Source organism: Python bivittatus, unplaced genomic scaffold, assembly GCF_059951505.1.
Source record: "Python bivittatus isolate LINGU-HERP-01145 unplaced genomic scaffold, Pbiv_v1 ctg000590_np1212, whole genome shotgun sequence".
Classification (NCBI taxonomy): domain Eukaryota; kingdom Metazoa; phylum Chordata; class Lepidosauria; order Squamata; family Pythonidae; genus Python; species Python bivittatus.
In genome coordinates this window covers 18,176,812-18,202,992 of record NW_028277086.1, presented here as the reverse complement: position 1 = coordinate 18,202,992, position 26,181 = coordinate 18,176,812, and the positions used below count along the sequence as shown (strand labels likewise).

The 26,181-nt window shown below is 39.2% G+C and overlaps 1 protein-coding gene across 1 annotated transcript in view; it reads left to right on the top strand.

The window, feature by feature from the left end:
* TRHR (thyrotropin releasing hormone receptor) overlaps positions 1-26,181 on the top strand; it is a 48,167-nt gene that overhangs the window by 19,761 nt on the left and 2,225 nt on the right. The window contains exons 2-4 of the mRNA XM_025163705.2: positions 1,503-1,715; positions 2,501-3,336; positions 25,308-25,694. Of these exons, the coding sequence (XP_025019473.1) occupies positions 2,530-3,336; positions 25,308-25,694 (1,194 nt within the window). The 5' untranslated portion in view covers positions 1,503-1,715; positions 2,501-2,529. The remainder of the gene's footprint in view (positions 1-1,502; positions 1,716-2,500; positions 3,337-25,307; positions 25,695-26,181) is intronic.

The window sequence follows — 26,181 nt, the reverse complement described above, 5'->3', positions numbered from 1 at the left end:
CAAATTTGCTAATCAAGAATATTCTTCCATACAAGTCTCTGAGTAAGAAGAGTTTAGGGAAAGTAGATCTCTAACCAAACACCCACTTTTAGATGTTCATATTTCCTATTAGCATGTTTCCTTTGGGGTTCCTTATGAGAACATATGGGCTCCATAGCAGACCTCAAAATGGCTGTTTTAGAAAAGTGGGACTTTTAACAGCAACATTAATTAAGTGAGAAATTGTGGAACTCACATACAGTACATCAAAAGGTTTCAGGCAATCTCAGAAGGTCTCAATGACCACAATGGGTTTCTAACACATTACAATTGTTAATTGATAAGATACTTGTAATCTGTCTCACATGCATTTTGAATCTGCACAATCGACCCATCTTCCCCTCCACCTCACCCCAGTTTAACAGGTGACTGTTGGTACATGCAGGAAACAGGGCTGAGTAATCTGCAGTAATCTGTGGACCATACCTTGAGAGTCTCTGACTTACATTAATTGCATGTACTTCTTTTTCAGTACACCATAATAGATTCAGCTATCAACATAAATGGAAACAGGCCACGCTGTGTTTCACCCATTCCAGTGATAGACGATAGATAGATATCAGATTAATTCACAGTCTGAATCCAGTGCTATATTCGGATTTGGTTTGGATATTTCACTAGACATTTGCCGTTTGATTGATTGCGATTATTTTCCTGGGGCACACGTGTGTACATGCATCAATATTGTTAGCATGTATGGTTCCTACAGACTTACAGATTTACCTGATGATTTTGCTTTTTTAAAAAGTTAACATCAGAATAAAGTACATTTTCCTTAGGAGGAAAAAATTGTTTAAAAGATTATTCTTTGAACCACACCAATACAGCTCTGTTAAGAAATCAATGCCCCCTTCTTCCATTCACACCAGTTATTATTTCTCAAACTGCTGCAATTGAGGCAGGAGACACAAAAGAACTGTTCTACACATCAAAAAGACAATTGAATTTCAAAAATGATCTTTCCTTTTGATGTCAGTGCCCCAAATAAAGAATATCACACTGTAATTTAATTTCAGTATAATATATAAGGGCATAAAAGGGCTTTTCATACACATGCACATATATCACATGCAGAAACACCCCCATACCCCCTTATATATACACAGAGATGCACAGATTTGCAAGCTAGCCTCATCCTCTTTCTCATTTATGTCAAAATGTGGAAATTCATTGCAGGAAACAGAGCAGAGAAAGGGAAAAAAGAGCTACATATGCACCATTCAGATACAGATTCATATGGGAGAAACCTGACACACACGGCTGTTTGGATTTCCCATTAGCACTTCTCCAAGAACTAGCCTAGACTACTTGCTCTATCTGCGTGGGCTTGCTGTTGTATTTTGAACAGTCATCATGAGTTAGAACTGGATGGTTCAGTTTCCTTCCATGAGGAGAGTAAGGCTCTGTACAAGGAACACTGTTTGTGTCTGCCCTCATTAATAGGCAATTTTGTGATTTGACAGCTTTGTTGCTTTGAGATTCTGCATCTCGGGAGGGCTTGGAGGACGCTGATGCTCTGAAGCTGGAGCCCGCAGCCACAGATTGATCTACAGCCCATTTGCTGGGGGAAGTGTCACCCTCAGAAGGTTTTCTCTGGCTGCTCAAAGTTGAGACAAAGCTCGTGTCATCCACTCAGACTGAACATGCACATCTCTAAGAACTCGACGAAGCTGAAGGTAAGTTTTGCCTGGCATATTTCATCCAAGAACAGGAGAGGGAAATAGAACTGTTTGATTTTTTTTTCTGCAATATAGATTCCTAGGTAGATTAATAAATATGATGCACCTCTAAGGGAAGAATCCCCTCTGCTTATCAGCCAGAGCTAATCAGTACAATAACTAAGCTGGGATAATCAAGGTGTGTAATTCTAATTGTCCTAATGTAAATCTCCTTTCCATCAACTTGTTGGTCCCCCCAAGGCTACCCCAAAGGGTGTCTTAAGCTAGGTTGCTAAATTAGTCAACGTTGTGTTCAGCCATAAACAGAGCTGAAAATGGTAAGACATGCATTTTCTTGTTTCCCCACTGAAGGGTCTACCCAATCAGATTTTGAAACCTTTCAAGGCTGACAGTAGGGCATGAGGGTGAATGACCCTCTTCTGTCTCCAGACCAGACTGTCATTCATCTCTGTCAGAGAATGTCGGTGAATGGTGAGAAGAAAAAACTGCAATAGCTCACCTTTCTTCTCTTTCACAGCCTATTTGGCAGAGGAGGAGAAAAAATTTCACCATACAAGTTGAGTTGTAGCATAATTGTTTACAATCATCATCATCATCATCATCATCATCATCATCATCATCATCATGCTGGTTAATGAGATGGAGAGACCTCTTTGTGGAGTAGTCAGATTTGTGCAAGGGGTCAATGCACCATTGGAAGCCAAGGATTTAATATATGTGGGATATAAAGCTCACAGACAGGAACTTACACTGGGTTCCCTGTGATTAACTTTTTTTCCTAGGAAGGCAATGAGAAAACGTGCTGACCAGAATGGACAGAAGCAGCTGGACAACAATGGACAACAGCACAGGCAATGGACAGAATGAGACAGAACTTCTGCCAAATCTGGAGGTGGTCACCACTGAATACCAAGTGGTCACTATCTTTTTGGTTCTCCTTATTTGTGGGTTAGGCATTGTGGGCAACATCATGGTGGTATTGGTGGTACTTAGGACAAAGCACATGAGGACCCCTACCAATTGTTATCTGGTCAGCCTTGCAGTAGCTGATCTCATGGTCCTTGTGGCTGCTGGACTACCCAACATTACTGAAAGCATTTATGGTTTCTGGGTTTATGGCTACATTGGATGTCTCTGCATTACTTACCTCCAATACCTTGGTATCAATGCTTCTTCGTGCTCTATTACTGCCTTCACCATTGAGAGGTACATTGCAATTTGCCATCCTATCAAAGCTCAGTTTCTATGCACTTTCTCCAGAGCCAAAAAGATAATCATTTTTGTCTGGGCATTCACCTCTATTTATTGTATGCTCTGGTTTTTCTTACTGGATCTCAACAGAGAAGTCTACAAAGAAGCCACAGTAGTGTCTTGTGGGTATAAAGTGTCTCGGAGTTACTACTCTCCAATCTATATGATGGACTTTGGGATATTTTATGTCATGCCAATGGTCTTAGCGACTGTCCTCTATGGGTTAATTGCCAGGATTTTGTTTCTGAATCCCATTTCATCTGACTCTAAAGAAAACTCAGCAACATGGAAGAATGATTTTGTTCCCTCGAGCAAGACCAAAGCAGCCAACAAGAGCATCAACAGTGCTGTGGCTTCAAGAAGGCAGGTAAGAGAACTGCCTCACAAATGGCTTTGGGGAATCGTAGGTCCTATATGCAGCAAGAGTTTTCTGGATGGGAAGTCCAGATAGAATGAAGCCTCTGTGCTCAGAGCTGCTACATCTGCATCCATACATCATAAAGAGCTTCCTTTATTTATTTGGATATTTATTGCTATATATTTATGTCACTGACAATCAAATATTCATGTTCTCAGTGATCCAGTGATTCAGACCCAAGGTATTTAAGGCTTTAGGAATAACAACCAACACTTTACATTTTTTCTGGAAACAAATGGGCAGCCAACATAATACTCTTTGCATAGGTGTAATCCCTTTGACTCTTTCCACAGATGAACCTAGCTGTTGAATTTTTGCAGCAGCTGAAATATCTGGACTAGATCTAAAGGCAGAGCCCATTGCAATAACCTACCCTGCAAGTTACTAGTGCATTTACCATCATTTTGATGTGCTTTGTGGATTTTAGCTTAGCATGTTGTGTGAACTGTCATCTGCAAACTATGATTTATGGTCTAGTATGTTGTGTCAACCCAGACCATGGTTGTTTATTTTGTAAACAACAGTTTTTTTAAAAAAAAATCTTGGGGGCTTTGTGCAATGTGTGAACCAGGCCATTATATCTGAGTAACAGAAGCTGAGGATAAACAATGGAGTGGGGGCAGTTGCGGAATTGATGCCCTGTTTTGTTTTGTTTTTAGCTTTCTGGAGTAATTTCAGCACTGTTGGAATGTTTGGATGAGTTGTTCAGACTCAGGATGGAAAATTTTCTTTTCTAATGAGTTCCAAATGTAACATGCATTCAAATGGGTCTGCAACTGTACTCAATAATAAGCATAGTGATTTCTCAGCATGCAACACCTTTGAGTTATAACTGGGTAGGTTATCGTATCATAACTATTTAAACAGCAGTGAAATGCAAAATGATGAGGCTAGTAGTGTTGCCCTGTGGGACTGAGGAACTACAATGCCTGGAGCTTTTCAGTTTTCTAAGAAGGCAAAAAGAATAGATACAATGGCAAATATCTCCATGGCAAGCAAAATACACTAAACCTTCATGGATGCAGTCCCAGAACTTGAGCCAATTCAATAATATTTTCTCCAGAGGGTGGTGGCCATCACTTTCATGCCTTGGAGAATATGGATTATCTCGACCCCTTTCGATGAGGTTATAGAGTTGGTTTCAGAACCAAAAGTGCCTTGATCACCCTGAATGATGACCTTCTTTGGGGAAGGATGGGGGAGTGGAAGTATAAATGTCTTTTGATACAATTGACTATGATATGTTGCTGAGTCAATTATCTGTGAAGGGAACAGATAAACTGTACTTCATTGTTCCACTCCTTCCTATCTGGTCAGTGCCAGATGGAATTCTCCTCAGCCTCATGGCTGCTGAACTAAGGAGTCCCACCTTTGTTACTCAACAACTATTTGAAGCTCCTGCATTAGATCAGGAAGGGTTTAGCAGCTGAGTGCCACCAGTATTTTAAAGATACCTAACTCTATTTCTACTTGTCATCAGAGTCAGGTAAGGCAGTTGTCAGCCTTCCCAGGCAGACCAGATGGGAAACACAACCAGATGAGCTAATTCTACTTTATTGTAAGGCTACATTAACAGAATCTTGAAAGTCTGACAGTACAAATCTCCCGCTGTCTCTTTTACCATCTGAGAAGTTAGGGAGATTCCTTTCTGAGTCTCTTTCTCTACCCATTATGCTGCTGCAGGCTATGCTCTCTCTTATCTAATCATTCCCTAGGCAGCATCTCTTCCCCCTCATCTCCCACGGTCATTCCCATATACCATTACATCAGTACAGGTTTTGGATCAATGTCTACTCATTGTAAGGAGCAGGATGACAGCTAATAAACTGAAGCTAAATTCTGACAAGTTAGAGATACCGTGGATTGGTAGCTTATTGATCCAAACATTAGTTGGGCTTGCATTCCCCCTGAAGAAGCAATGGGCAGATTTGATATGTTCCTGGATTCATCTCTATCACTTTAGGCTTATATGACATTGGTAGCCAAGACTGCATTCTGCTGGCTGTATCTCCTCTGGCATCAGCAACCCTTCCTAGACCATAATGGCCTGACCATAATAGTCCATGCCTTGTTAACCTCCCATTTGGATTACTGAAACACATTCCATGTAGGTCTGCCTTTTATGGCAACTTGAATAGAGTCCTAGAAGAATTCCACTGGTTGCCTATTTGTTATTATTTGGATGTCAAGTTTTTAATAATGGTGTTGAAGGCCATTAATAGCATAGGACACCAATACTTTAGGGAGAACTACTTAAAATTAAGATCTGCAGGGGGTGGGGATTCTAAGCTTCTTATGCTGAATAGGGCATTATGTGGGGACATGAGAGAGAGCCTTTTTTGTACAGCATCCTACCTTTGAATGCCCTTTCTCTAGAGGTCAGGCTTGCTCTGATATTATCAGACTCTTAGTACCACATGAAAAGTCACTGGCCTTTGACTCTGGCACCACAGATTTAGTGTCCATAGCCTAACCAAGACTTAAGCATCTCTCTATAAATGCTATTATAATTATTACTCTAAGTTTTAAGTAATTTATTTTACTTGGTTTTATTGTTTTAATTTAAGCCATGCTTATTCTATAGCTTATAACCTACCATAAGAACTCTGGACAGCGAGCGGCAATAGATATTTTAAATAAATTTAAAAAAACATTAAAATGCAGATAAAGAGATACCTTTCTCCCTCTGTCACATTTTTAGAAAAAGAGAGGACTTCTAAATGCAGGGAGATTCTAGGGATGATAAAGGAAAGGATTTCTTTACCCAACACAAAACTAAACTACGGGATAAGCTCCCACCAGCCACGATGATGTTGATTTCCAGTGTAGAAGATCTGAAAAGGGGACTTGACAGATTCATGGAGGACAAGGTAATCAGTGGCTGTTGGCTTGAATGGATCTCTGTGGCCTACAGAATTTAAGACAATAGGCCTTCAAGACCAGCTATTGGGGAATAACCGATAATAGTTTGCTTACTTTCTAAATGCAGCCAGTTGGTCACTCTGTGAGAATGCTATGTGAGAGGAGGCTTTTGGCCTCATCCAGCAGGACTCTTCTTACCTTCTTAGTACTGAAGTTCCCAGGTGGACAGAGAAAACAGCACAGGTAGCCCAACTCAACATAGTCAGTGAATAATGAATTTAATTCCCAATAAGTATGTATGGAAACATACCAAGGCTGTGGTGCATTTTTGTTAGGGCAGGGAGAGAAGACGTTCCTGCTTAAAAAGACAGCAAAAACATTTGATGATGCATAGACCCACACCCAAAAGCTGCTCAGCTGTCTCAACTTCAGGAGCATGATCAAAAGGGCTGCAATTTTTATGTTTATAACTCTCCTCTAAAGGGGGCAGAGAGAATGTGGGGAATCTACCCCCTTATATTCTGAAGCTCAGAGAAAATGCTACATGGAGACACTATGGAAGGAATATATCTGTGTCATGAATGAGCAATATTTACAAAATTTCGTTGGTGTCTTGATCTGAGATGCCTGGATCTGCTTGAGAATCAATTCCTATGCATGTGGAAAATGTTTCAGAGCAAGAGCTAAAGAAAAACCCTGCTATGTGACACTGTCATCACCTCTGTGAAGAAAACCAGAATTACATTCTCAGAGTGCTGAACCTTAAGGTGGTTTGCTAGCATGTGGTTTATAGCTTGGTGTGTGGTGTGAACCTTGCCAATTATAGTTTATTCATTATGCAACAATTAAATAAATTAGGGTTAACATTTGTGTTAGCATAGCTAGTAACAGACCAGGGAGTTTTTATGCAATCCCATATTGTTTGTATAATATTGTCAATAAATTACTATAGTTATTGATTTGTTTTAGAATGTATCTAATTCTGTTTGTTAAAGTTTGCACTTTTCATGCTATTCTTGAGGAAAAATAGGGAGAAGTATGTTGTTCAGGTTTATTATATTGTCCTATTTATTCCAGCCTTTGGAAGTGTATTGATCAAACTCCCCAAACACCTCCTTGACCAATCACAACTCCTTATTGAGTATATACTCAGTTACACACTCACACTATTCCTGCATCATGTGTGAAACAACCCCTAGAAAATTACACTGCTAATAAAGGATCAAACCTGAAGGAAAGAGACTCATTATCTTTCCAGCCAAATGCATACAGCAAGATGGCTTCAAGATCTGCCTTGTGATTTAGAGATCATGGAGTTACTTTTTCCAGCTATCTTAACATGTCATTAACTTCCGGGGGGGGGGTTAGGATAAGATCTAGTTCTTCAGCCTACAGCCCCCACTTGTGTTTTGGGATTGTAAGTCTTGGAATTTCAATCTATAATGTCTAGGAATTCTAGATCTGTTGCAATGCATCTTTAGACTGGACTAATCTAAGGATCCGAGCATCATGATGATAATTTAAGGATGGTATAGAGTATCCAGCAAAAACAATAAATTCAACATATCCTTGTCAATAGTGTTATAGTTTTATATAATACTTAGGGAAATGAAGACTTGAAAGAGAAAAGAAATAACTCTGCCATAAACTAAGTATTAACAGAAGTACATGGAGAAATACTGTATATGTTCTTTCTCGGCTAGAGATGTATGATGTGCAATAAAAGCTCCTGTTTTACATTCAGTGTAAAATTAAACTGGACACAATATACATACTTTAAATTTGGGTTCCCTAGACTCAGGGCGATCAAAACCAAAGTAGAGATCACATTTTTTTTGCATTTTGTCTTGTCCATCTGCTGCATATGGTTTAAATCAGGCACTTGACTGAGTGGTGGATCATATCTAGTTCCATCGATCTGTTGATGTCTCCTTTATTTGAGTGCTAGGTTTCCAGGAATTCTCTGGCTCTTCTGCTCTTTCATGGTCAATTATTTCTGTGTTTGCCCACTTGAAGGTATGGTTCAGTCTGAGTATGTGGGTGGCTGTTACTTCTGACCTTGGTTTTTTTTGCTGCAGTTACGGATTCTTTGATTCTTTGGTGTACTTGCTGTCTCATGCTTTCCCATATGCTGTCTCATAGCTACATGAAAGCTACAGAGCATACTTGGGATAACACTGAGGGCTTTTGTCTTAGCCTGAAATTAGACTAGCCCTTTGGAATTTCTGTCTTCCACATCTATTTTCAGACAGAATAAAATCTGGTAGAACTGCTGTTTCCATCAAGCTATGGTTCCGTTTCAAAATAGGTTTCCTGGAATCACAGTGGCAAATGAAATATGGCTCAAAGTTTTTATTAAAGGAAATATGCATGTACAGTGCAGAACCTGGACTACCATTATTCCAATAAAACTTGGAAACCATTATCCTAAAAAATCCTGGATAACTGCATTAAAACAATTCATGGTCTAAATCTCAGGCTGCCTTCTGCATGTGCAGCATACCCCCCCTCCCACACACACCCCAGAGAAACCAAAATGACAGAATAGGGTATAGCATAGCCAATAACACAGCTTAATAAAGTTAACCAGACATGTTTTTCCTCTTTTTAGAAAACATTGCTCAGAGTCACCAAATGGGATACACCAGCACCACATTTACGCTGTAGAAGGTATTCCTTTAGTGGATGCACGATTAATTTACGGAATTCACACGCTTAAGAATTGGAGTACAATTCTTTCAGTGATGTCTCATGGAGCCTCCATGCCTTGTGGCAGTCTATGGCTGATTGTTAACTGCTGAGGAATGACACTCGAAGAGCACGGTATAGCTTGCAAGCTCCGCTAATGAGAGAATTTGTTTCTCCCTTCTGGTTCTCCTTGGTTTGATCAAGGAGGATGCGTTTGATGTTCTGAAGCATCAAAAAGATGGTATGGAGCGCACAGAGATACAACTGTAACGAGTATCTACAACTCATTAAACCAAATGTGACTTTTCTTAGGATTGCATGACAGCTGAGCCAAGAAAAGTCTCAGCAGCTTTAAAGAGTTGCATGAGGTGCTCAATCACACCACTGCACTCTACATAGTATCTTTTTGCCCTTGAAGTTGAAGTATGCACATTTCTCATCCTGATAGCCTTAGCAGACACTCAGTGAAATATGGCAAGGGAAGTAGAGCTGCACAGCTTGCAAGGTTTCTATATTTCCAGAGGTTTTAAAGACAAAATAGCTCCTAGTAGCAATACTGCGGAAGGTTTCCTACACTGGAAGGGGCAAGACAAGGTGATCCTTTGATGTGTCTTTCAACACTGTGATTTTAGTATGGTATATATACCGTTAATGGACAATTTGCCACAGGCTGGAGGCTGCAATTCTTTCTGTTTGGTGCTGAGGGTTGCCGTGGATAAGATGAGGATGTGGCTGTGGGTAGATAGTGACAAGGAGATGAGGTTGGGTTATGGAAATGGATGAAGCCGAGATGCTCTGTTTTCCCAACTTTGGTAAGTCGGGGCGTTCAGCTTTATGAAACATTGCAAACTCATTCTTAGGTGGGTATATTATTTTATTTGGATTCCTCCCTAAACCTGACAGGAAGCCCCTGAATGTTAACAGTAAAACAGGGGAGGGCTCCAGGGGTCATAAAATAATGATGCCAGGACTGCATCTAGTTTGTTCGACGTGGGCTGCCTCTCCATCCTCAGTTTAGGCAAATCACAAGATTTGATCTTACGGGGTTATTGTTAGGATAAATAGAGATAGCCCCAGATATGTTTCTCAGATGAAGAACATGATAAATTCTGTGCTAGCTGGGAATTCCCAGGAGTTGTAGTCCCCAACGTCTGGAGGGCACCAGGTTAGGGATGGCTGTGTTTGATTCTCTCGGACCAAGCTTTGTTTGCTGTTGTTTGGTGCTTCATTACTTTATTCCTCCCGCATGGAACTATGAGCTATTCCTTCCAGGTGCCTCTCTTTATTACCCAACTCAGCACCTCTCCTGCCAGAAAAGAAAGATCTTAACGGGGAACCTAATTTCATTACAGCTTTTGAAATCAGTAGCACCCTTTTCACAATGTATAGCTCTGTGTTGCAAGAAAGGAGTCATAACTGAAGTCTCATAATGGCAGCTCTCATTTTGAAGAAAAAACTCGAATACATTTTGTTGAAACACATTTATGATGAGAGTAAACTGATTATTCTTCCCATCAGCATCTCCGTGAAATATATAGCAGGCTACAATTATGTGCCTATCACCCAAGAAACATGGAAACAGAGCAATTCTGGCATACTCCAGTTCCAGCAAAGAAACTGGCAGACATAGTACATTGCTCAGGAAAAGGAGCATTTCCAGAGAATGATCCTCAAGGGGAATGAAGAGCTGTACATTCTTGTTTTGAAACTGATGTATGTGTTGTGTGCTGGTGCTTTCACAAGATTTGAACTGCAGCTTTCTTCTGTCCAAACAAACCTCAGGTGGGCACCCTTCCTTGAAGAATAGTATGCCTTCTAATGAGCTTAATATCCAAACTGCATCATTTTAGGCAACATTCAGGGTAGGAAGGGTATTGTCCCAACCTCTGTTGCAGAGCTGACTTGAATCCTCTCACACAGACAGAAGACTATTACTTCTCCATTGGCCCATGCCAGCGTTACTCAACCTCAGCAACTTTAAGATATGTGGACTTCAGCTACCGGAATTCCCCAGCCAGCATGTCTTTTAGTCCACACATCTTAAAGTTGTTGAGATTGAGAAACATTGGCCTATGCAATGCTCTTTAGTCATTCTTTCTCCTCCTCAATCCTAACCTTACTGCCAGTGTCTAAACTGTGTGTGCAAAAGCATTGTTGTACAAGCACACAGGATAAGAACCGTGCATATATCCTTTCTGCTCTTTCACCTCCTCTAGCCCAGCAGGAAAATGCAGATCCAAGCAGAAAATGGACATGTTCAGCAGTTCAGTTGATTGCCCTGCCTGGATGCTATATATGGATTCTTTGGTCTTTCAACCAGTCAACAGATTGAAGGGATTAAGCTAGATTAAGAGAGGAAATGGGTATGCAGGAGGATGTTTCAAACATTTGCTGGCTGAGGTTCCTTTTTCCTCTTCCTCTTTTCTTCTGAAAAGTGATAAGATCATGCATTAGCATTGACAGGAAAGATGGTTAACTCTTGTTAGCCTCAATCATCTCTCCCCAATAGTTGTTAAGTCCCACTAAATAAAAATAAAATTGCTATTTGTATGGTTCTGTCTGAGAAGATAGCAGCAACTACTTTCCCAATAGTGCTACTCTGATCAATCTGGAACTTCTGAAGGAAGTACAAAAATAATCATAAAATAAATGGTTGGCTCATCCCAAGCAAATCAACAATATATTATTATAAATGTTAATTCTTAAGTTTTCTTCATATGATTTTTTTCTGATATTCCTTTTTAAAGATGTGTTTTGCTTGTGGCCTTTTTGCAACGTATATTTCTCTTCTGCAAGCTTTTGAAGTGTCCCACTGTAAGGGTAATTGTGTAAGGTTTTTGAAAACTGTGTAGCATCTTCAATAATAACTTTATAGGCACAGGCTTCTTAAATAAAGATCTCTTTTTGACTAAAAATAATGGATTCTAGCACACCTGTTAAGTACTGCTCTTCTGGGACCACATAAATCTGTTCCCACTGGCACTGATGGTGGATGTCAGCCATCGCTGTGTTACTGGGACATGATGATAAATAATTGAGCATGTTCATGAAGATTCTTTAATGGCTCTGAAGCTATCTTTAATGAATTTAGCAAGTGGAAATGAATCTCTCTAGGCTTTCTTTCCTGGAAAAAAAACAGGTTCAAAAACTGTTCATAAATGTTCAATAAGCAAGTTGTTTAATCATGGGTTTAGAAAGAAAAAGAAAAAAAAAGAAATGTATTCTGCAAAGGAGAAGGTTGATTTTATTTGTTTAGCATACACATATCCAATCTTACTTTCAAGGAAGTCAAGGTAGTTCTCATCTCTACCTTGTTCTTCCGACAACCGTGGGAGAAAGACTAGGCTAAGTAGACCAAAATCATTGGCCAAAACATATTCACTGAACTTGATAGCTGAGTAGAGATTTGACCTAGGATTTCCACTGCTAACAATTTAAACTTTTTTTTTAATATTTATTTTTTAAAACTTGTAAGTTTAGTTTAATGTTTTAAACACTTGCACATAACAAGTCCCTCTGAATAACCCTATTTCCAGTTGAACTTATTCCTTGTCTTATTTTTCTCATGTCTGATATCTGCTCATGGAGGCTTCAGGGGAAACTATTAACACATAAACTGTTTTAACAGAAAGACTCTATTTAAGAGACATCTTATTTAACAGGTAAAGCAAAACTTCCAATAGGTGTGGAGGACTTCTTCTTTCCTCTTGATCCTGTTCTTCTTCCTTTTCCTTTCATTAATATTCTACGGTGTGGCAAGTTCATAAATCTGAGTATAATTCATTCACATTCCTGCAGTAAACTATTCCTTTTTGCAGGATTTTCCCTAAGATGCATTGTCCTATGTTTCTGGAAGTCTCTGTCAAACTCCCTGCTTCATATAATTAAGATTACATTGGCCTTGGGTCCTCCAGGATGCTCCACCCAGCCCAGTGTGTCCAATCTGTTCCAATGGATACTGTTAGTCGGTTGTACTACAAACGTTAATGACACATTTTCCCCACATTCTGCTCCAGGATTTTAGCGAAACAAAAAACAAATCCCTATTATCTCACCTTACCACAATATTACTTCTGGCTAGACAAACACATTTTGGAACACATGTTAGGCTTTCATTCTCTTCTTCTGAATTTTAATATTAGATAGTCTCTTTATGCCTATAAACTGCTTTAAAAAAAAATGATTAGAGACAGTATCCAAGATAGGAGATGCCTAGTCATCTCTTCTTGAAATGAGAATTTAAAAAAATCTAGTTAACAGATTTGGCTATTTGAGTCAGCTGATAGGCCAGTTGGTATCCCTAACACTCAGAATTTATATAATACAAAACAGAACCCTTTCAGTGATAGGCCTGCTAAATTATGGAACTTTCTGCTCTGCAAATCATACATGGCCTCAGCTCTACACATTTTAAAGTGAATTAGGAAAGCTTACTTATACTTGGTTGGTTGGTGTGAGGATTTTTTTTTTTAAGTTTTCCTTGTTCCAAGTTCAAATTAAGGAGGTTTAAAATAGCAGTGGCTGTTATTAGATGGACCACAGGGTAAGTCAGAACTGTCCATCATAGATGAGGTGTCACTGCAATACGCCTGGTAGGGCTCTGGTTACTGCTGTCCTTTCCACCAGCAGTGGGCAGGAGGTTTGTTAGGAATTCCATCACCATCCGCTCAACATCTGTCATGCTCTCCAGCAGCTTTCCTGCTCAGAAGAATGGGTTCTCACCATCTGAAGGTGAGAGTCAAGTTTCCTTTGCATTGACTTGAGGACATTTCATGGGTCCATCCCTAACTTTTCCATGCAAGAATCTGAAAGTGGTTTGGCATTGCATTACTTTTTTAGCTTCCCAATTAAGTCTACAGTTTGCTGGTGAGCTCCCACCCATGTACTAATCAGTTCTAACCTACTTTTCTCTTTGAGATCAGCTTTTTAATCTTTTTTTTTTTTAATCCTGCTTTGATTTTAACAGGCCTATATTTTTAACAACATTATGCTGCTATGATATGATAGGTGATTTGTTTGGGGGTTTTAAAAAATTTATTTTAAAACTGTTTGGACTCTGTAAGGGCTATGTCAAAAGAGCCTAAAAAGTGGCCTGTTAGCAAACAAACAAACAAACAAACAAACAAACAGGATATTGGTGATAGAAGAAGCAAAAAGCCAGACATTTCTGGGTTCAAATACATATAATGTTACAAGGAATTTTAAAGATCAACATTCATTTGAAACCAGAACTTTTCTTGCTGGGATTAATGGACAGCCAATTAGAAAAGAGCCAAGATTATTTTTATATATGATTACTGCTGCGAGACTATTATATGAGCAAAAATGGAAAAACTTTGAAATACCCACAATGGAGGAATGGTTGGTGAAGCGGACAGAACAAGCAGAGATGGCAAAATTAATTTGTTTGATTAGAAAAAGATCAACAACTGCATTTACCGGTGACTGGAAACCGTTGTGGACTTTTTGCTGAAAAAAAAAGAGAAAAATGAACTTGTGATTTATGGGTTTGAAGATTAGAAAGGGTAGCTTATGGAAAGAAGGAAATTATAATGTAACTTTAGAGAGACGGGACAAAATATAAATATATTTATAACCACTGTCAAGAAGATCAGAAGCCGCTTCTTTATAATCTTCCTTTTCCTTTTCTTCTTTTCCTTTTCCTTTTCTATTTCTACTTTCTTTTTTCACTATTTACTATTTTTCTTTATTATCTTTATTTTATTTTATGGTTTTTACTTTGTTAAAAAATTCTTGAAAGAAGAAGAAGGAGGAGGAGGAGGAGGAGGAGGAAGAGGAAGAGGAAGAGGAAGAGGAAGAGGAAGAAGAAGAAGAAGAAGAAGAAGAAGAAGAAGAAGAAGAAGAAGAAGAAGAAGAAGAAGAAGAAGAAGAAGAAGATGATTACTCAAAAACCCATTTTAATATCAGCCAGTTTGGTACAGTAGTTAAGGTGCTGTGAGTCCTAGTCTTCCCCTGGCTGGAAGCTGGCTGGGTGACTTTAGGTCAGTCATTGTCTCTCAGCCAAACCCACATTGCAGTGATGCTGTTGGGGGTAAAATAGGAGGCAAGAGCATGCTGCCTTGAGTTGTAAAAGGATAGCTGTCTAATAAATGAATAAATTTCTGCCTCTTTTTACACTTGAGAAGCCAAATTTGTCTTGGTCCTCAGCATAAGCTGGTTGCCTCTCTGGACATTTCATTTGGTCCTTTACTGAGTTATTCCTTTATTCCTTCCTGATAAAGAAGGAGGAAACATTTCAAATATACAACTGAGGAGCTTATATTACACGTTCATTGAAACTAGTAGAGATGAGAAATGAGAGCTGATTTTAGCAGTATTTGGGCTTGACTGATGTGAGCACTTTTCTGCATTTTGCAAAATACAGATGTGTCTACTGAATTGCATGACTCAATAAAAAAAGATTTATAGATGAGGAATTGGAAGATTTATTGATTATTAAGACAGCACAAAGATGGGGGGATTGCAAACACCTAAAGGACAGCTTCAAGATTCAAGATCTTGACAAATGGAAATATTGGGCTAAAACCAGCAAGATGAATTTCCACAGGAACAAATGCAAAGTCCTCCATCTGAGCAGGAAAAATAAAAGGCATGAGTATAGGATGGGGGGAGCGAAGATCATACTATGCAGCAGTACATGAGAAAACATCTCTTGGTGGATCACAAGCTGAATGTGAGCCAACAGTGTAAACCAGGAAGGAAGGAAGGAAGGAAGGAAGGAAGGAAGGAAGGAAGGAAGGAAGGAAGGAAGGAAGGAAGGAAGGAAGGAAGGAAGGAAGGAAGGAAATCTTAGGCTGCATCAATAAAGTACAAATCTTGTATATGATTTAGCCCATTCTCTTTCCAGCCAACTTATTATTTTATCATGCCACTATTAAAAATTGAGGATGAACCAGTACAGCATAATACAGAAGTGAGAGGAGATACTGTATATTCAGCATTAGAAGTTCCATATGTGACTTCCATGTCTTGAGTAAATTTTGAGTAAATCTATCAGTTACCTGCTTTAAGGGCCACAGATCTTTTCTAAAAATACTATTTTACTTAAAGGCTTACACCCTACATTCATATTTTCTAATTTTACACAATGCCAATTTGAGTTTTCCATTATTAATGGCAAATCATCATTTAAATTAAAATGCCTGAAGATACTATTTAAAATATGGAATATCCCTTCTCCCTCATTAAAATGTAAATATAGCAAACTTCTTTTTATTCATGGCTGTTCTGTACCAAAACTGAAAAGTTCAACTTTACACTGCCAATTTTTATTTATTAACTTTACATTAATAAAGTTGGGGTATTTATGAATCTTTGAGTTTCCCCTATTTATTTCTAGATAGGATCCTTTCATCAGATTAAACCTGTTCAGTGTTGTTTCATTTGAGAAAGGCTTTCACATTTGGAATTGTTGCATTAGCTGAGATGAAAATCAATAAAGTTGTAATGTAATAATCTGGTAGGATGTCATCTGAAAACTGGCAGATTAAAGTTTCACTAGCCAGAGCCATGTTCAATGTGAATTCCACACTGAAGTTATGTTGGAACCCATTTCATGATGGTCTGATTATGTTGACAGTGGTAGTGCAAAAGAAATTGGAGATGTGCTACCCCTTGTTATTTCTGTCTTCCTGATTCATGAGCTTTTCTTATGCTTAATTAGATACATATTGTTGTTTCATTAAAGGAAGAGATGGGTATCTCTTGAGCCTTCTGTGAGATTGGTAGATGTATAATAACCACTGAGGATTAACCATTTTTCTTAGATGTTGGATGGACTATCAGTAGTGAAAATACTTGATTCCAAAACGAATGCTAGGTGGAATAGTATTCTCCAAATTTTGGAAAGTTTTCTTCTCCTGTAAGAGAAGTGTTTATGTTTCTACCTGCTCTCTTCAAATTGCTTTAGGTGTTGTTCTTGACAAAGTCTGCACACTCTTGCATCATAGTGGGGAAGACTACAACCAAGCAACGAAAGTGCCCGCTCGGTCTGCTGACTTGGTGCTAATTTGCGATGGGCATCTCTTTTTTCCTTCTCATTATTGTTAAACCAAACTTGACCTGGATGGATTTTCAAACAGAGCAATGTTGGGCCACCTTGTTTTCAATCAGGGGTTGTAGAGGTTGCATATGTCATTTGGGCTTTAAGACTTGGCCCAGAAGAGGGTGAGGCTAAATATTCTTTCTCTGATAACTTTCTCTCTCTTTCTAACACCCTCCTTTCTCTTGTTGACATCTTCCCTCTCTACTTCTCTTTCTTCCTCTCTTTTCCTCCCATGATAATGGATCTAGACCTCTATGGGTCTAGATCTCTTGCCAGAGATCTGTACTTCTTTCTGGCAAGGAATTTTGGAAATTAAGCTGGACGAAATTGTGGCTGAAACAGAAGTCATGTTTGATCACAGGACTGTCCTCTGACATCCTTTGGGCAGAGGAAAGCCTTCTGTGAAGAAGTCCCACAATGTACTAATATATGCCAAGCATCATTTGATGCCAGTGGGACACACGTTAAACAAACAAACAAACAATATCTTTATCGAGGGCCCGAAGCATCTGCTATTGATTTGGTGTCTCAAAATCTTTGTTAATACACTGATTCAGCAGTTGGGGAAGCAGTTGGGGAAGCAAATGATAAGATACAAAGTAGGAAAAAAACAACAACCTGGTAGTGCCTTCAAGACTAATGGGCTTTTATTAGGGTTAATAAATTATTATAAACAAATTAATCATAAATTAATAAATAAAATAAAATATTTTATTTTTAAATAAAATAAATATTTTAAAATAAAAGTTAATAAATGAGTTAATGAATTTATTATTCATTAGATATTTATTATTAGCAGCTCCTCTCATCAGACGCACAGTGTGGATTTGCTGCTACAGAACTCAAAAGGCACAGAGGGTAAGGGGGGCAAGGAGGTGGGGGAAAACCAAGGTGGGAAGCTAATGGCTTTACACTACAGCAGAGCACTCTCAAGTTTGAAATATAGACAAAATACATACCCTTGGCTGGGGTGTGACAACCAATTGGTTCAGCACTGGAAAAGTGGTATCAAAACCAAAGGGCATTTAAGTCCCTCAGAAGCACCTGAAATGCCCGCTTTTTTCCAGCATCAGTATCCGTGTAATTGCATATCACATATCCTGGGTACGTGAGTTTTGCCTCATGTCAGCTGTAGAGAGAACACAGGAGGCCTTATGTTCACCTGACGTGGCCGCAATCAAGTTCCTCTAAAAACTTCAAGGCCTCCTTTCAAAAATAATTTTAAAAATGAGAGAACTCCTTTAGCAGACTGGAGGCCAAGAAAGCACTGTGCTTTATGTTGCTGTCCTGGCACACTGATTATTAATACTCATGTGTTAAATTGTTGTAACATGGAATAATCCTGTTAAGATATACAGTAAGCCAGCCATATTCTCTTCTGTGATACCCTATTCCAGCCCCCGGCCTCAGTCTTCCCTTCCTCTGTCCAACAGATTCTTTTCACTCCATGATTATTCTGTGGATTCAGGTGGATCATTTCTGGAGGGGGGATGGTTGCCCTCATGAAAGGGTTTTTTTTTTTTCTGTAAAAATGGTTTGCACTTCTGCAAATGCTTCTGAGCATTCCAGCTGGTGGGCCTGTTTTGGTCAACAGAGGAGCAGCTGTACTTTTATCAAAAAGATGCATTATATTGCTGGAAGTCAGAATTCCTGAACCAGGGCACACTCCTGCTCTGTGCACTTCAACTCCCAGTGGTCTTCCTTATAGCTTGTCCTGGCTAAGCATTCTGGGACCTAAAATACACACATCTAGGATTCCATCACACTGTTGTAGCTGCCACCTTGACTTCTTTGACCACATTCTGCAGACAACCCTGGTGAGAGTCATGCCCATTTCCAGCAATAAAGCATCTGGCTGTGATCAGCATTGCTTTAACCCAGCTGGGCATGGGGACCATCAGACCAGAAGCTGCCTATCAGTAGCACCGCTGGTCTAAATTTTTCCTACAATAGTAAAAAACAAGACATATGTTGCAAAAATTCAGGTATCCTGTTGATGAGTGCTGAGATGCTCATCCAGAATTTTTCTGAAGCCCAACTTTGGATAGTTTATAATGTAAAGTCCATAGAGGGGGCCAAGCCAAACAAAACCTTCTTAAATCAGTGGAGTGTTTGTCTTCTACTGAATCATTTCATTAGTAAAGAGGATTAACCCTTTTTTTTAGCAACCATAATTCAGAGTAGCAATTATAGCACTTAGCTAATTGGGAATATTATGCTCATTGGAATATTTTCAAAGATTGATTGTAATATAAAGAAGGTCCCTTAACAGGAGTAAAAAAGAAAACCATGAAAAGGGCCCTCTTTTCAAGTATCAGCCCTAACTCAGACTATTAAGAGCTTTCTTAACAAGGACCCTAACAAAATGTTTTCTTGCCAAAAAGACCTCTTGATGATTGAATATCTGAGTGCTTTTAATGAAGCTACAGACCTGCACAGATGGAATCATCATCTAGAATGATGGTTGAAACAGATGAGTTCAAAACACTTCATTTTTTTTTTCAATTTCCTTTATTAGGATTAATAAAGGTCGGCTGTGCAAAAGGAAGGGAAGGAAGAAATGAGATATCTTAAAACCCATGAGAACAATGTTTAGGTGTTCCCTAATAGAAAGACCTAAAACAGAGAATATTAGACTGTGAGTGTATGGTCTGTCAGTTGCCTGACAAGCATTCTCTCTCTCTCTCTCTCTCTCTCTCTCTCTCTCTCTCTCACTCACTCACTTAGCATGATGGTCCCAATGCAGATCAGTTCACCATGAGTTAGCAACTAAATAAATAAAATTAGAAGCAGAATGATGTGTAAGGTGCACATCATTTAGTTTAAACCATCATCTATAGATCACAATAACCTTTTTGCCTTGGGCACCAGGATTCTGAACCCAAATTATTTCCTTTAGGAACTTATAGGAAAGTGGTACTGCTTCAACCACTAGCTTTCTAAGCATTGTTGATGTTTGGCTTCCTCTACATAAGTTAGAGGTAGCCAACCCGTAACTTTCTGCTACCCTCTGGAGTTCCCCTCCAAATGTTGCTAAGTAATTGTAATTTTGAATGTGGTTGTGACTTTGCTAGCTCCCTCAAAGGGCAGGGGAACTGTGAAGATGCTTTCATCCAGCCTCATTTATAAGGAGAACAACTAATTTTTCAAAAACCATATGCTTAAGAGATGTTGGGTTTTGTTTTACAAGGAGGGGTATCCACATTCATTCATGGGGTATGATTCTGGCTTTGCTTCTTTGAACAGCCATGTGTTTATGAAAGCCCAGGACTTTCAGACAATAAGCCAAACTGATTGGTGGCATTGCAGCAACCTTGGCCTCTCTTTCCCTCTCTAACCCAACTGCATTCCGTCACTAGTCTCCCTTCTATTTGACCTTCTAGGCTCTAGTACAGTGTTTCTCAACCTTGGCCTCTTTAAGATGGTGGACTTCAACTCCCAAAATTCCCCAGCTACATATGCTGGCTGGGGAATTCTGGGAGTTGAAGTCCATACATCTTAAAGTTGCTGAGGTTGAGAAACACTGCTCTGATAAGACACCTCAACCATTCCATATTCTTCCTAATTCTGGGCTGGTTTGCTTCTCAAACTCAAAGAAAGAACAGATTCTTCCTGCCAGATGCCCTACAGCTTCAAGCTGTACAACAATCCCAAATTTTCCCCTAGTCCAGTGTTCTCACCAGCCTTTTACCCTATTTTAAATCTCCTATTTCTGAAATTGGTCCGGCTTTCTCCCTATCCAGCTGGATTAGTAATTCACATCCAACAATGAAGGTAAGGCCAAATGGATTTAAACAGGTCCTGACATGCTCTGTATTCCAACCAGCCTCACCAGCATGCATCTCTCCCTCTACATCTTCTGACAGCAACTGAAAGGGGAAATAAGTCTATAAGTCATCATATTAATGATATTGCATTATTTGAACTGAATTTGGAATTATATAAATCGTGTTTAGTTTTTGTCTTCAACCTGCCTGTATCATGGGCTGGCCTCTGCCCCCCACCCCGCACAAGTTGTGCATCCTTGATTTATAGTAAGTACTTGTGGGATTGATTTCTATAGACTAGAGAGCACATCTCTGCCCAAGGTAGGTTCCCTCGACCCTTTTCATCTTTTCTCTGTCATTATTTCACAGTAATAGCACTAACTGTAATAGCCTCATAGTGCTCTTATATTAATGGTCAGTCCTTTTTTTTTTTCCCCTGATGAAATGGAGCATTCTTAATTAAGTGCAGTAAGATCAAGGATCACTGAGTTCTGCATCAGATTAAACAGATTTTTACTTATTCTCTGAACTGTTCTTCAGCAGAGGATTCACTGTCAACACAGAGATGGTTAAATTGCTTAAAATTGGTTGGTGCTACCTGACTGGTGAAGCCTGAGTCTCAAATGTGCAAAAGTAGATTCCATATGCAATTATACCATTGGCTTTTCTTTGAAGGTCTGACTCATCACAGCTGACTTGATAGCTGACTGGGACTGTGTTCATAAAACACCCCTATGGAGCCAAAAGCAGGAGGGCTCTGTTCTTTTTGAAAAAGAGTTCTATTACCTGTTCTAGAAAGGTAATGACAATGGAGATAATACTATCATTCACCTGATGAAATATTGATGCTCATTAAGATATGTAAAAATCCACATTTCAAAGGTGATTGGGTAATATGTTCTTGAAAAAGGGAGAATTGTTAAATGCTCATCTGCTCCTTGACTTCACCATGAAAAAATTAAAAGGTAAAGAATCTCTCAAGTCCATCTCAGTGCCTGGTGAATATATAAATGCATCCATAGAATTTGATTGCAATGAGCAATGTGCCTGAAATTGAGCAGCCCAATTGGATCAACTTAACATACCCAGGAACATCTTCCTAAGTAGCTAGACCCCTTTCTTTAGGCCAGTGAGATATTTATACTATGTAACTGTCCCTAAACTCCAAAGAGTACTCAGCACACTTTAATGTCCTCCCTACAGCAGTCCTTGAGGGTCAGTGATGTAGGTAGGTAGGTAGGTAGACCTTAAGACCTATGACATTGTAGAGAAAGGTCTATTGAATCCAGAGCCCATGTTATACTGCATTTTTATAAGGATGAAAGGGCCCATCTTAACACTCCTTATTTAACAAAGTACCCAGGGAATTCTGATATATTTTATCTACAGTCACTATTATCAGAACAGTGTGGTCCAGTTTGTGGCTGAAAGTGGCTAAATTTTGCTATACTGTTTGTAAAACCGGACATACTGTGATTGCATTGAGTGTGTCTTGCTATAACTATACTGTTTTATTCTGTTTCATCTGCTGTTAACTTGTCGAATTCTGGAGAGTGGCCGTAATAAAATGCTTTGGTGTTTTTATGTCTTTGAGTCAGTCTTGACTTCTGGTGATTGCCTGGAGAAGTCTATAGAGTTTTCTTGACAATATTTTCTGAAGTGGTTTGCCATTGACTTTTTTCCAGGGCTAAGAGAGAGGGATTGGCCTAAAGTCACCCAGGTGGCTTCTATCCCCAAGGCAGGACTAAAACTCAGCTCTCCCCATTTCTAGTCCAGAGCCTTAACCACTAGGCTTATAGAAAAGGAAAAACAGCATGGTGGGATTCAGAGACAATGTAACAGAAGAGCATAGAGAACAGAATAAAGAGTGGCAATAGCATATACGTAAAGAATAAAGTTATTATACAGAGAATATAAGTAGGCATTTTATATCAACAGCCCTGAAATTTCCTGGTGGTCTCCCATACAAGCAGTAGCCAGGTTTGCTTATTTTTTTTTTTTTAAGATCAGCCAGATGCTACCACCAAGATTGAAATAGATGACTTCAATACTGTATACTAAAGTAGCAAAGGAAAAGAAAAACTCTTCATTAGATGATATTTTTTGGTGTATCGAAATAGTGCTTATTGAGGCTATGAAGCATTTCCAATTTGATTTCTAAAGATATTTTGGAGTGTGCAAGAAGACAAATTTAGCATCGATGTGCAACACCTTAAAGCAGACTTTTCCTAGCACATGAGTCTGCTTAGTTCACCTCGGTGGATGATCAATGCTGGAAACTAGAACAGGGGCTGGAAATTATCCTACAAGTTCTTCTGGACTTCTTGGGGACTTTTAATACAATAGTATCTTTCTGCTGCATGGTGAACATTTTTGAACATTCTTTTGCTGTAGTTCTGGTCCCTCCTGTTGACACATGCCCAAAAGGTTTTGCAGGAGACTACTGTTCAATGCAACAGTGGTTGACCAATGGTGCCCCACAAGATTCTATCTTGTCCCCTAGTCTAACATCTACAAAAAAACACTAGGGGAATTCATTCATTACTTTGGGATGGGAAGTCATCAGTATGCTATCATCCAAAGAAGCAACTTCCACTCTTCCTGAACAGGTTGGACTCAGCAACAGTTATCTATTCCTTGCTTACAACTCAGTATGATTATTGCAACACCTTTTATATGAAACTTCTTTGAAAAGCGTCCAGAAATTGCCCTTGTACGAAATGTGCCACTATGGCTTTTAATAAGTAAAAAGAACAGAGATCACATGATACCTGTATTGAAAGAGCTGTATTGGCTACCAGTTGCCTAAATAACACAAGTTAAGGTACTAGTTTTGACCCTTAGAGGCCTAAATGGCTTAAGACCTGACTAACTTAAGAACTGTTTCTCCCACTATGAATCTGCCCTGTTACTTATATCAACAAGGGAGAGGTTTCTGAAGATGCTGGTAGAGCCCAGCTTTCTGGTTCACATGAGGAGGACTTCTCCACTGTGTCATTCTATGGTTTGCTCTCCCCAAGGTGGTGTTTTTGACCATCACTTTTCAGGAAAAGAGTAAAGTTGCCTTTTTTCCGAGCTGTTATTTGTTAATTGCTATAATGAAACAGATGTTAGTGCTCAGTTTTTATTTTAATAGCATCAGTTTTATTCTTGTGCTTTATATTTTGTATATTTTTTTAAAAAGTTGTAAGCTGCCTTGAGTGTTTACACTAACAAAATGGCAGGGCAAGATATCGTTAACAAATAAATAAAGGTATGGCTGACTTAAGGTGCTGTAGATAGATGCTATCTTTACCCTCTCTCATGCTCTTTTGGGGACTTTTTGGGGATCAAGTTCCAAATGCTGTTCAGTATTCAGCCATCTTTCTGAAAAAATATTTCACAGGTTCTTAGACTTCTAGAATCAGAGTTGGAAAGAGCCATTTCAACCATTAAGTCCAACCTCTTGGTCAGGATGGCCATCTGAATGAAAAGGTCTCTGGCAGATGTTTGTCACTTCCCTTATACATGCTTCCCTTACAATCCTTCCAGATGATGCTTTTATGGTTAATTGCCCTGTCTAATTCTTAGAATTTTACAAGGCATTCAGACAGTAGCATTCTCCAGTTCTAACCTTCCTCTCTATTCCCACTTCTTCCCTCATTTTCTGAGACAAATCTGAGAAGAGGAAACAATTACTCAATATTATCTGAAGGGAAGTGCTAGCAGTTTATCAACTGGATGTGCTACTGGATGAGGGTTTTGCTTTTACTCCACACGCTATACCAGTGCTTCTCAACCTTGGCAGCTTGAGTGTGTGGACTCCAACTCCCAGAATGTGTGGACTCCAACTCCCAGAATTCCCCAGCCAGCAAGGCTGGCTGGGGAATTCTGGGTGTTGAAGTTCACACATTTTCAAGTTGCCAAAGTTGAGAAACGCTACACTATACTATGGTTGTATCTAGAGCCATTATGCAAGATTTACATGGCTCAAGGTATGAACTATTCAGTCTCCACTAAGTTAATGTAGGTTTTGTTTTTAGCTTTCTTGGGAGAAAAGATTTTGAGAGAAAATCTAATGTCAAGAAGAAGAAGACAGAGAGAGGGAGGAAGAATGTCCAGTTAATTCACTGAACACACAAAGGTGGGAAGAAGTTTTTGTGAGTCCTGAAATGATTCCTATTTTTCATTATCTCAATGTCATGAAAGGTTTTCGGCAGATTTATATGTCACCCTTCAGTTAAAATTTTCAAATCAGCTTACAAAACTCTACAAATCAATGTCCAAACAAGATGATGATGATGATGATGATGATGATGATGATGATGATGATGATTCAGAGTTTAAATAATTCAAATGACATCCATTATCCTGGTATGAGGAACTGGTAGCCCTCCAGATATTATAGGACTCTACTCCCATCTGTCCCATCCATTATGGTGATGGTCAGATTGATGGAGTTGTGTAAAACAATCGTTCTCTGTCCTTGCATTAGATTATTAAGAAGATTCATGTTACTCCATTTTTGCTCATCAGATATGTCCATTCACTTCCCATAGGTTACCAAGATGCTGGCTGTGGTTGTAATCCTATTTGCCTTTTTGTGGATGCCCTACAGAACCTTGGTGGTCATTAACTCCTTCCTGCCTCAACCTTTCCAAGAACAGTGGTTCCTGCTGTTCTGTAGGATCTGCATTTACCTTAATAGTGCCATCAACCCTGTTATTTACAATCTCATGTCCCAAAAGTTTCGAGCAGCCTTCAAAAAACTCTGTAAGTGCCAACAGAAACAGCTGGAGAAACCTGCCAACTACAGTGTGGCCCTCAACTACAGCATCATCAAGGAATCTGAACATTTCAACACTGAACTAGAGGACATTACTGTTACAGAAGCTTACTTGCCATCCACAAAAGTATCCTTTGATGATACCTGTGTGACCTCTGAGGTAAGAATCAGAATTACAGCTTGAGTTAGTGCTATTTCAGCCAATGTCCACAAAAAAGATCAGTGGTATGGTTGGACAGCTTTGGACATAAGAGACTTGTAGATGTGTGTCCTTCATTGATTGGTACTTCAAGATGTGAAAAGATATCCCTACTACCCCTATACAAAAATATTTGCATTTTGTCCTCCCAATTCTGATTTAACAAAAGAGGAGATATATTTGGGTGAAATTCTCAAAACTGACATGTGATGGTGTTGTACTACAAGGTGGCAAAGGGATTGAGCTCTCAATGTAGAATCTTCTTTCCAGGGTCAAGAAACCTCTCTGGTTTTTCATAGTTCAGTTAAATCCTAAGGTTTTAGGATGACAAAAGATTTTCTCCTCATTGGGCTTTCTCAGACTGGGAAGTATAGGCATCTAGAGAGACTTACACATGAAAAAAAAAGATGCAATTGAAAACAGCAACACCAGCAGTAACACTTTTCAC